The following is a 12,529-nucleotide window of genomic DNA, read 5'->3' as shown; positions in this document are numbered from 1 at the left end:
ATTTTCAATTCAAGCAACAGTGCTGATAGTAGGAAAGCCCTTGAAGAAGTACTGTAAATAGCATTCAGGATACAGAGTATCAGTGGCAGTCAGAAAGGTATAGAAGTTCACTGAGTCTCCAAACTGGCACTGGTCTATCAGTGGAAGACTTTTCTTAGAGGCACGTGTGGGGAAAAAACAAAGGTAGGAATAGGGCATCTGTCAGCAGAAAATTTCTCCCTTCATTTTTGAGATCTCTTGATGTAAATATATTATTGAAATGTAATTTAACAAATGAGTATTTGACATTACGTTTACTTTTTTGTTTACATGCTGACATCAGAGGCACAGTCCGGTAAGTGATTATTTCATCCCTGAATATCTGAGAGAGAATTTATGTACTGCTAATTGTAGATAAGAATGAGTTGTACATGTTTATAAACAATATTTGTATTTGTACACTGTTGTATGCCACCAGGAAATTCAGAGTCATTACTTTGCTGAATTAACAAAATATATGTAGTCCTAAGGATTCTGTTTTTTATATTTGTTATTAATAGAATTTGAACTATGGTTTTACTGTATTTCTGAACAATGTTTATTTTGTCATTCCAGATCTCAATGAAAAGAAATTTATCTAGTAAGTATGATTGTTAAATCATTTTTTGTGTTTTATGCTAAGTAACTGCGATTGAGTTACATTTTCTGTATTGTCAAACTATTTTCTGTTCCTGATGGTCATACAGCTTAAAACAGGTCCTGTGGCTCAGTTTGTCCATGGCTACTATACTGCCCAACAAGTTGGTTTCACCTGTCGGTGTTTGGCCCACAGCTCCCTAAAACTCTCCTATTTGTGTGCTTATTTAAAGTCATAAGCCACTGGTCATGCTTAGGGATCTGTATAAACTAATTTTAGGATGCATGTAACTATAAAATCCTACTTTGTTTTCTATTTCTTGTATACATCCCCAGAGTTTTTTAACATTATTAAACTCATCTTTTTGCAAATATTGTATTTTTGACCAAGACAGTTTTACTTCCAATACTGAAGTTGTGCAATTTTTTAATATTAAATGTATATCATTTTTCAGACAGGAAGATGTTTGACTTTTTATGCATACAACAAACTTATCTGTCTGATTGTTGATAGGGAATTAATTGTAACTGAGAAGGATATTAGTAAATGAAGCGTGGGGCTGCAATTTCCTCTGGGCCATTTGTGTCTGTAATCCAGTAGTTAACACTCTCCTTCTTTATGATGTGTCTTACCATATTTCAATCTTCTGTGAAAACATCTGAAAAATATTTAATAAGCAATCAACAATTTTACCCAAATCCTCTGCCTCCAAGTATGGGTTTCCTAATAAGCATTTCTCTTTCCTCAGTATCTTCTGACTCTTTTAAGTACTTGTGAAGTAAATTTGAATTTTTTTAGACTTGTCATTCTTGATCCCCCCCCCCCCCCCCCCCCATTTTTAAAAAAATGTGCTCTCTGCACTTTTTGTACTTTTTGGGGCTTTGTGCAATCTAAACCTTTTGGTGTTTAACATAATTTTACTTTTTTCTTTGGCCATTTCCTACCCTCCATGGACCTTGCATCCAGGAGACTCTAGGTTTGTTATACTTCACTACCTGAACATTGTTTATCCTAGCAACTTGAATCTATTTTAATGCTGATTTGCCTTCACGTAGCTGTTTCTGGTTCACTTTTGTAAATCACTTCTCAGTCAATAGAAATTATTTCCTTCAAATGAGAAACTTTTCTATTATTATATTAAATCTAACTGAATTTCAACAGAACTATTTTCCCCATAAATATACCTTCCACTTGTCTGGCTTTGTTCCTTGAAATTAAATCCAGAAATATCTCCCAGCATTTTTGTTCATCTTCTATTTATTGACTAAAAAAGTTGTCCTAAATGCACTCTGTGCTCTCTGCATCTTTTACACTACGTTATTGCTGTAAATTTTGAGTAATTACTCACAATTAATAGCTGTTGCGTTTGCACTTGTTAGGTATTTGCCTAGACATTAGTTCTTCTATTTTCTTTGATTGTTTGTAGGCATAAAGTACATTCTCAGCAATGTAGTTCTGCCCTTTATTTCTTCTTTAATTTAATCCATATATCTTCCTAACATTTTATCTCTTACCTCATTCTCATTCTCCTCAATGATTAACTCCATCGCTTTCCTCAGGAAATCCTTGAAACTGAGATTATTTGATATTTAAAATACCACATATCTTCTGACCATATCACTGTGCCATTGTCATAATTCCCCAACATCCACTTTCAGGAGATTTCTCTAAGGTAACCCAATCACTATTCATCTGCTGTTGAAACTCTCTTCTTCACATTTATTATTTTTGATAATGGCCACAGGTAAGCTTCCAACTCTCCACCCCCAGACTGAACTTGAAATCAGTCAATACTACTACTTGTTTCAGAAATTACAAGTCCTGCTCATCCATCCCTGTACTCAGCAACTTAATGTGGTTCCAGTTAAGTAAGATATTCACTACAATTTGCATCTTTGTTTTCAGATCTCTGCACAGCCTTTAGCTCTGAGGCAACTTAATAACTTTTAAATGTTTCTGACATTTTATAAAAGTTTTATGTTATTGTAGCACTATCTGTAGTTCATTAGGTCTTGGATTTCTGTGCACAGAAGTTTGAGTCTTACTGATGTTCAAATGGCTCAGGAGGAATTGCCTCAGTAAGTGTACTTTGAAATTGTAGGAAATATTTGCAAAAAAAAGAAAATTCATTCAAGAGCAACTTTGAAAATAATATTGCTTGCAAATTTGAAGGGAAGGAATGTGGAACTAATTAAGCAATTGTTCTCACAAGATGGCATGTGCACAATAAGCCAGATATTAACCTCTTTGCTGTAAAATTGTATTTTTGTTTCTGTGTATTAGAAAATATTTCCTATCTTCATTGAAATTCTACAGCTACTGAATCATAAATTGATTTTCAGAAAAGATTAAAGAATTAATTTTGAATATTTAGCAAAACATATGTGTTGTATGTTTCTTTCAGAAGCATATTAGAATGCCTAACTTATATCCCTTTTCTTCCTTTCTTCAAGGTGAAGAACTGGTTCGAGCAAGATTGCATGCTCCATCATCTGAGTAAGTTGCCAAAGGGATAGTAGCTGGTTACATGTTTGAAGATGAATGAAAAGAGATTGAAGAAAAGACTGTTATGTGTTTGTTACTCATGCTATCCTCTAATTGGCAAATTATATCTAGCTGTACTGTCTTTCTTCATGAATTAGCTATTAGCTACTTAAGACTTAACAAAATACAAATACTATCCTACATTTTTTATTTATCTCAAGAGCACAATAAAGAAAAATTTTCTACCAATATTTATACATTTTGGTTACTTGTCATTTTTAACTGTTATGATGAACTTAAAATGTATTAGAATATGCTTAAAACTCTGTTTCAAGAATTTTGTTTGGCTTAAAGTTTGACTAATTGTCAAATTTTCTTATATTTTCCAACTTAAAACATTGCTAACTATGGAAAGAGATTCTCATTATTATTTATTGAAATTCCACATTACATTTTGAAGATATTCTTTATTATGCCTTCACATCTGTTACTTTTTTAGCAGTTTAATAGATGAGTAGACACTTAATGTGTTCCTGCCTTTTTTGTGATAGAACTAATTGCATTGACATGATGTGAATATTGTACATTGATGTAAGAACTTGTTAATCCTTGTATGTACCATGAATAAATGTGAAGAAAATAATAGAGTTACTAAGTGAACGATCAGCACAAAAATCAGGGTACGATAGGCAGATCCGTCTCAAGACAGACATGCTCAGTAGGACACTCAGAACCAAATACCATTACACAGATAAAATGGGAGAAATAAGTGGATGCGGATTTTAAGTTTTATAACCATATAACAATTACAGCATGGAAACAGACCATCTCAGCTCTTCTAGTCCGTGCCGAACGGTTACTCTCACCTAGTCCCACCTACCTGAACTCAGCCCATAACCCTCCATTCCTTTCCTGTCCATATACTGATCCAATTTTTTTTAAACGACAAAACTGAACCTGCCTCAGCCACTTCTACTGGAAGCTCGTTCCACACAGCTACCACTCTCTGAGTAAAGAAGTTCCCCCTCGTGTTACCCCTAAACTTTTGCCCCTTAACTCTCAACTCATGTCCTCTTGTTTGAATCTCCCCTACTCTCAATGGAAAAAACCTATCCACATCAACTCTATCTATCCCCCTCATAGTTTTAAATACCTCTATCAAGTCCCCCCTCAACCTTCTACACTCCAAAGAATAAAGACCTAACTTGTTCAACCTTTCTCTGTAACTTAGGTGCTGAAACCCAGGTAACATTCTAGTAAATCTCCTCTGTACTCTCTCTATTTTGTTGACATCTTTTCTTTAATTCGATGACCAGAACTGTACACAATACTCCAAATTTGGCCTCACCAATGTCTTGTACAATTTTAACATTACATCCCAATGAGCTAACTAAGTGTTCACTTTGGTGAATTCTGGGGTTATATCCAAGAACATGTCACCTAAATTTTAGTATTGTGGGAGAGAAACAAATGCGGGCTCATTACATTCAGATAAGTAGAATGATATTGTGTGATAAATTGGAATTTCCAAATAAACATTGAATAAAACAATATTTTATATTTGTAATTTCCCAAAATTATCAATTTTAATGTTTGTAACAATCTTCATTTACTTCACACTTATCAGTCAGAAGTAAATAGCTTGAAATTATTTTAGCTTCAGTCAAGGCTATAGGGCATTCTAAATCTGGAATTATAAATAGGCAGTGAATTTGCACACATCAAATTCAGCTGATGAATATTTTGGCCAGTATATAATGTCCAAAGTTATTTGACTCCCACCAAAAGCAGACCTTTCATCTATTGCAAATTTTCTCTGTGTAAATAGTAATGGTTCATGCAGATTAGCCTTTCTGCATTCTAATTCTGGTTCTAAAAAAATCTTCTATAACTAACACAAAGTATACTGTAGATGCTGTGGTCAAATCAACACGTACAAACAAGCTGGATGAACTCAGCAGGTCGGGCAGCATCTGTTGATTGCTCATTTCAACGAATGCTGCCCAACCTGCTGAGTTCATCTAGCTTGTTTGTACGTGTTGATCTTCTATAGCTAGCTGCTTCTTCAAGCAATTTATTCCAGGTCACCTTTGTGACATTCCAGTCTCTGACATTACCACCAAATGTCCAATAAACAGAAAACAGGTTAAAAATCTGCTGGAGAAAAACTCAGTGGGAGAAGTTGCATTTGTGAGTGGGCATCTGTGAAGGCATTGTTGCTTTCTTGGGTCAGGGCACTGCATCAAGAGTGGAGAGGTGATATAGCTGGTATAAAGAGTCATAGAGAAGTACAGCACAGGAACAGGCCCTTTGGCCCATCTAATCCACACCAAAACCATCTAAGTTGCCCACTCCCATCAACCTGCACCAGGACCATAGCCCTCCATACCTCTACTATCCATGTAGCTATCCAAACTTCTCTTAAACAATGAAATCAAGCTTGCATGCTCACTTATGCTGGCAGCTCATTCACAACCTGCTGAGTGAAGGAGTTTGCCCTCATGTTCCCCTTAAACTTCTCACCTTTCACCCTTAACCCATGACCTCTAGTTGTAGTCCCATCCAACCTCAGTGGAAAAGGCCTGCTTGCATTTACCATATCTATATCCCTCATAATTTTGTTTACTCTACCAAATTTCCTCTCAATCGTCTACGTTCTAATGAATACAGTCCTACCTATTCAGTCTTTCCTGATAACTCAGGTCCTCCAGAGCCGGCAACATCCTTGTAAATTTTCTCTGTACTCCTTCTATCTTGGTTACATCTTACCTGTAGGTAGGTGAACAAAACTGAACACAATACTCCAAATTAGGCCTCACCAATGTCTTGTACAACTTCAACATAATATTCTATCTCCTGTACTCAATGCATTGATTTATGATGGCCCATTTGTCAAAAGCTTTCCTTATGACCCCATCTACCTGTGATGCCATTCTCAAATAATTATGTACCTATATTACCAGATCCCTTTGTTCTACCGCACTCTCCAGTGCCCTACTGTTCATTGTGTGTAAGTCTTACCTTGGTTGGTCCTACCAAAGTGCAACACCTTGCATTAAATTCCATCTGCCATTTTTCAGCCCATTTTCCCAGTTGCTACAGATCCCTCTGCAACCCATGATAGCCTTCCTCACAGTCCACTACACCCCCAATTTGGTGTCATCCACAAATTTGCTGATCCAGTTAACCACATTATCATCCAGATCGTTAACATAAATGACCAAGCACTGATCCCTGCAGCACACAATAGTCACAGACCTCCAGTCAGAGGCAACCCTCTACCACCAAAATCTGGCTTTTCCCACAAAGCCAATGTCTAATTCAATTTACTACCTCATCCTGAACACCGAGTGATTAAACTTTCTTGACCACCCTCCTGTGCAGGACCTTGTCAAATGACTTACTAAAGTCTGTGTAGACAACATCCACTGCCTTGCCTTCATCCACTTTCCTGGTAACTCTCTAAGATTGGTTAGACCTGACATATCACACACAAGGCCATGCTGCCTATTCTTATCAGTCCATGACTATCCAAATACTTAAATATCCAGACCCTTAGAATACCGCCCAATAACATTCCCACAACTGACATCAGACTCACTAGCCAACTCTCTCCTGGGTTATATTTAAAGCCTTTTTTAAACAACGGAACAACATTGGCTATCCTCCAATTCTCCAGTACCTTCCAGTCACTAAGGATGATTTAAATATCTTTGCTAGAGCCTCGGCAATTCTCTGCACTTGCCTCCTGTAGGGAACGCGTTGTCAGGCCCTGAGGATTTATCCACCCTGATTTGCCTCAGGGTGGCAAACACCTCCTCCTCTGTAATCTGTATAGAGTCCATGAAGTTGATACCTCTTTGCCTCACTTCTATAGACTTTGTGTCCATCTCCTGAGTAAAAATAAATACAAAAAATTAATTTAAGATCTCCCCCATCTGTTTTGGCTCCACACATGGATCACCATTCTGGTCTTCCAGAGACCAATTTTGTCCTTTGCAATCCTTTTGCTCTTAACATATCTGTAGAATGTCTTAGGATTCCATTCACTTTGTCTGCTAGAGTAACTTCATGCCTTCTTTTAGCCTTCCTGATTTCTTTAAGTGTTCTCCTGCATTTCTTATATTCCATAAGCACCTCATTGCCTACTCCTGCTATGCACTTCCTTTGTTCTCTTAACCAGCCTTCAATATCTCTTGAAAACCAAGGTCCCCTACTCTTGTTATCTTTACCTTTTATTCTGACAGGTACATATAAGCTTGGTATTCTCAAAATCTTGTTTTTGAAGGCCTTCCACTTACTAAGTACACTTTGCCAGAAAAACAACCTGTCCCAATCCACATTTGCCAGATCAATTCTGATACCATCAAAATTGGCCTTTCTCCAATTTAGAATGCTTTCAAACTAATGGTATTGTCGTCACTGGATGCAAAGTGTTCCCCTCCACATTTGACACATGCCTTTTCTCATTACCTAATAGCAGAACCAGTATCACACGCTCTCTCGTTGGGACTTCTTTGTACTGATGAAGGAAACTTTCCTGAACGCATTTGACAGACTATCTCATCTGGTCCTTTTACAGTACAGGATTCCCAGTTAGTACGTAGAAAATTAAAATCACCTACAATTACAACCTTATGTTCCTTGCAACACTTGGCAAACTCTTATCACTATGAAAATGGTGTTTATCTTGATCTGAATATCTCATGTTTCTATAGCATCTACTACTGCTTTGCCCATTTACAAGCTATTTATATGTTTGCTTATAAATGATTTATGAAGCAATCGTTGGCAAATTATGGTCCAGATGTGAGCAAAATATGAAATGCTGACTCCATGCCTGTTTCTGGGTCTATATTTATTAAAATGTCAGTTACACAAGCATTAATGTTAATGAGAATAATGAATTTCATGACAACTAAATTAAAATTACAAGAAAGCTCCGTTAACCTAGCATCTGATGTTCAGAAAGCTTGATTGTCCAGCATCTGGCTCACTCATTAGGATATAAACTGATGACAGAGTGCAAGTGGGGTTCGTAGCCAGAACCAGGGTTCCTGCTTTTGGGACAAGATATGTGACTGCAGCTCGCATTGGGGTCTAGAATGTTAGGGGTTAGAAATATAGGTAGCTTTGTCTCAAGCCAGAGTATGTATTGCTTGTTTATTTCTTCTCTTCAAACTCAGTCGCTTCACTGAAAATCTTATTGTAGAGTTGAGTAATATGTAAAACAGAAGAGAAGTATAAGTGTGTTTAAGTGTTAATTAGAATAAGATTCAATAGTCTGGAAAATCTGATAGTCCAGTCCATGTACTAGTTTTTAGAATTGGACTCTATTGAGTATTATTGCAAGGTGCAATGTAATAAAACTCTCAATTTTGATTTATATTATATAGTGCCAAACGGGTTAGCAGTGACTTATTTTCATTGGATCCATTGTTTGGACCTCCACTTGATTCCTCATCTTCATCTACATCAACTACTTCATCAGGTAGATGTCTAGGTTCTTTTGTTGTTCAACTGTGTAAATATTTTGAATAGAGTAAGAGTTTTATTTGACATTTTAAAGTAAAATGTATTATTCTTGTGATTTTTTAAAATATGCAATTAACATTGCTGAATTAACCCTTTGTGTAGAATAATCCAACACATTTTGATTCTGTGCAATTGTTAAGAGTTTCCAGTTTAATTTAATCATGTCCTTATTACTTGATACCATTGTCCTTGATACCATGATGATGGTATTTTATTGATCACAATTTTTGTTTCCTTAAGGTTATTTAACCCTACATTGAAGCACCACTTAAACTGATTTTCATTTTTAGCAGTGTTTTCCAGGTGCTCTTAGTTTAATAAAATGTATAGGTTGCATTATAGTGTTATTTCACACATCTTCATGAAATAAAATAGCACATTTATCGATGTATAAATAATATATATTTAAAAATTAATTCTACTAATTTTCATTAAGGTATATAGAGTCTGTTGATTTCCATAGCTGTAAAGAATGCATATCACATTAGCAATGCAGCCAAAGCTTTTGTATTTAAGCCAATTGTTTACACCCAACAAAGGGGGAAAGAAAGCACTTATTTTGTATGACTGTTGAAAATTACAGCCTGAAAGTTAACAAATAAAAGTAGTGCATTAACCTGAAATTGTTGAACTTGGTATTGAGTTCAGCAGGACTGCTTGGGTCCTTGGATTATGGGAAGGAAAGAGGTGAAAGACCAGATGTTGCATTTCCTGCTTTTGCATGTTAAGTGCCATTAGAAAAATAGTGGCTGGGGGAGAGATAGAAGAGAAGGTTTAGGCATGTTGCAGCTTTCTGGACTCAATATTGATTCTAACAAGTTTAAGCAATTGCTTTCTCTGTTGTATCAGAACTGAGCTATACCTCAATAATGTAACTCAGTTGTTCTTTCCCACTAATACTGCCTGATCGCTGGACATTTCCTGCATTTCAGTTATTGCATGTTCATTTATAGCTGGCCTCTCTCTCTAATTTCTCTCATTAACCTATCAATAAGATAGCCTAACCATCACCTTAAACCATCCGCAACCTTAGCAGACCTTAATCTCTCTCACTCAATGAGAGCTATCCTCTCTGTCTTATCAATCCCTCCCTTATCCTTATAAGATCTTAAAACTAACTTGTGTTCTCTGCTAAAAACAGTGCTGAAAACACTTGGCAGGTCAGGTAACATCTGTCAAAAGAAAAGGGTTAAGATTTCACATCTGTAATCCTTTGGCAAAATTGAGACAGAGATTTTAGTTTTCAATACCAGGGAAAGTAGGAGATGGGTGATTAAAAACAAAGAGAGCATCTCTAGTAGAGTGAGACCAAATTAACTTAAGGTAGTATTTAAAAGCCAACTATACGATTTTGTCTGTGTGATATATAGCTAAACGCAGAGTTTTGATCCATCCCAATAGGCCAGGTTATACTTAAACTATAAAAAAAATTGAGCTAAAATAATGTCAAGCAAAAGTGACCAGTTCTGATGCAGAAAGAAAGACTGACTTAATGAAAGATGGAGAATTTGATAATGAATTTCTAAATCTACAATGTGCCCAGATGGAAGATGAGATCTTGTTCCTTAAATTTGCATTGGGCAACTGGAGGCTTAGGGTTAATCTTGTGCATTAAATAAACATGCTTCACAAGGTAATCACTTAGCCGATATTGCAGCATGAACAGCAAATACTGTCTGCAAGCAACACACACAAATGTTGGAGGAACTCTGTAGGCCAGGCATCTGCAGATTTTCTCTTGTTTGTGACCAATTACTGTATAATCAGTTGGAGGAAGTGTGAGTGAATTTCTTATTCATTTGGAAAGACTGTTTTAAATGCATGTGCTTCACAAGGTAATCACTCAGTCAGTATTGCAGAGTGAGTACTAAATACTGTATACTCAATTGGAAGAAGTGCGAGTGAATATTGTCTTCATCTGGAAAGACTGTTTTGAGATAACCAGTATAGAAAGGTGTGGGGTGGAGGGCATGGGAACAGTGCCATAAGCTAGTAAGTGATTGGTGAAAGTGACAAGGATTTGAAGATGATGGAATATGATAGGAGAGGAAGTTGCGGTATGGAATTAAGAAGATGAGGAGGGAAGATGGTAGTAATGGAGAAAGGAAACTGGTGAAAGGAGCATGTGAGTAATCGTCAATTGGAGTGGGTGGAAGAGGGAAAAGGGACAGGGTGATGTGTGCTGGGTAGTTCAGGAGAGGAAGACGTTACTGCTAGTTGGAAAATTTGAATTCAACTTCCAGTATTATCATTTTTAAGTAATCATAGGCTGGCTGGTGGTGCAATGGCATCAGCGCCAGACTCCGGAGCGAAGGTTCCTAAGTTCAAATCCAAGTCAGGCCACCCCCCAAGCATGCTTTCCATCCATGCCAGATTAAGTGTCAAGCTAGCCACTCAGCCTTGTAAAAAAAAGGGTCGAGTCAAGAACGTTCATATCGTGACCCAGTTAATCCGAAAGGAGACCAATCGTGACACTACACGCCAGACAAGAATGGCTGACTGTCTGATGTGACACAATTAAAAAAATCCAGGTTATCTATTTTGTGTCAAAGCTGAGTATTTTCAGTATTTCTTTTCAAACTCCTAGCAATTACATTTGGTTTGACACAATTCCAGCATTGTCTTTTCTATTTCTCTCCATTTCCTCATTCATCTCCTTTTATTTTCATCTCCTCCAGCCAGGTCAGCTGCAGTTAACAAACCTTCAACACCTCCTCTCAGTTGACTCTGTAACTTTTCTAGCATTCTTTCTCTCCTAATCTGCATCCCACAACAGCGTTCCTGGGTTTTCTCCACCCCTTCTTCTCTGCAATTTTTTGATTTCAACTTTTCATCATTGTGATAAAAGGTCATCAACCTGAAATGTCATCTTTTTTCCTTATTCCACAGCCACTGCCAGGCTGAGTATTTCTTTTTCTATTTTTGTTCAGTCATATCTTATGTAGTTTTAATGTTTGAAGAGCAAGATTGTGGATTTAAGATGATTGTGGACTTTAGGAAGGTACAGGTTGACTACTCCTCACTGCACATACATGGGCTCCTCCTTGGAGAGAGTTAGGAGCACCAAGTTTCTTGGAGTGCACATAATAGATGATTTCACCTGGTCCTACAACATTACGTCTTGGTCAGAAAGCACAGCAGCATCTCCACGTCCTGAGGAGATTGAGGCAAGTAAGGCTTTTGCCCCCCCCCCCCGCCCCCCTCATTTTAACCAATTTTTATAGGAGCACCATTGGGAGTGTCCTGACCACCTGCACCATCATCTGGTATGGGAATTGCAAGGACGGCTGAGAGGTTCATTGCGTTCTGTCTTCCTCTAGTTAGAGATATTTATCTCGCAGGGCCTTTAGCATTGTCAGTGATCCTTCCCATCCATGCAATAATCTCTTTGACTCCCTACCATCGGACAGGAGATACCATAACATTAGGACAGGTATTGGTAAGATGGGAAACAGCTTCTTATCCCAGGCCGTAAGACTACAGAACTCCCTGTTACCCCCCAGGCCTCATCACAAATGATGTGCCAATAGCGTAATATTTCAATCACAAACAAGTGAAAATCTGTAGATGCTGGAAATCCACGGATCCTGATGAAGGGTCTCGACCCAAAACATCGTCTGGTTATTCACTTTCTCCAACATTTTGTGTGTGTAAATATTTATTTACTTCCAGAATGATGGCTTCCCCTCTGCTCCAGCATTTTGTGTACTTTAGAAGCATAATACTGTTTACGTTTTAACTTGTATCAAATATGTACCTTATTAGTTGCTAATTTCTTTGTGGTAATATTAGTTTGTGTTGTGTGTGTTGTGCTGTGTTGTGCACGATCAAAAGGAACATTGGTTCATTTGGCAATATACAGATGCATGGTTGACAATAAACTGAACTTGAACT

At 37.2% G+C, this 12,529-nt stretch overlaps 1 protein-coding gene across 4 annotated transcripts in view; it reads left to right on the top strand.

The window, feature by feature from the left end:
- The window catches only part of fcho2 (FCH and mu domain containing endocytic adaptor 2), a 204,209-nt gene that overhangs the window by 112,482 nt on the left and 79,198 nt on the right, over positions 1-12,529 (top strand). For 3 of the 4 annotated variants that reach the window (XM_073048321.1, XM_073048323.1, XM_073048324.1), the window contains exons 14-17: positions 323-334; positions 595-619; positions 3,070-3,112; positions 8,497-8,591. In XM_073048321.1, the coding sequence (XP_072904422.1) occupies positions 323-334; positions 595-619; positions 3,070-3,112; positions 8,497-8,591 (175 nt within the window). The remainder of the gene's footprint in view (positions 1-322; positions 335-594; positions 620-3,069; positions 3,113-8,496; positions 8,592-12,529) is intronic. The other variant, XM_073048322.1, reaches the window with a different exon arrangement.

The sequence above is a fragment of the Hemitrygon akajei genome, chromosome 6 (assembly GCF_048418815.1).
Source record: "Hemitrygon akajei chromosome 6, sHemAka1.3, whole genome shotgun sequence".
Taxonomy (NCBI): domain Eukaryota; kingdom Metazoa; phylum Chordata; class Chondrichthyes; order Myliobatiformes; family Dasyatidae; genus Hemitrygon; species Hemitrygon akajei.
The sequence above is the reverse complement of the archived record's forward strand: the minus strand, read 5'-3'. Positions and strand labels throughout refer to the sequence as shown.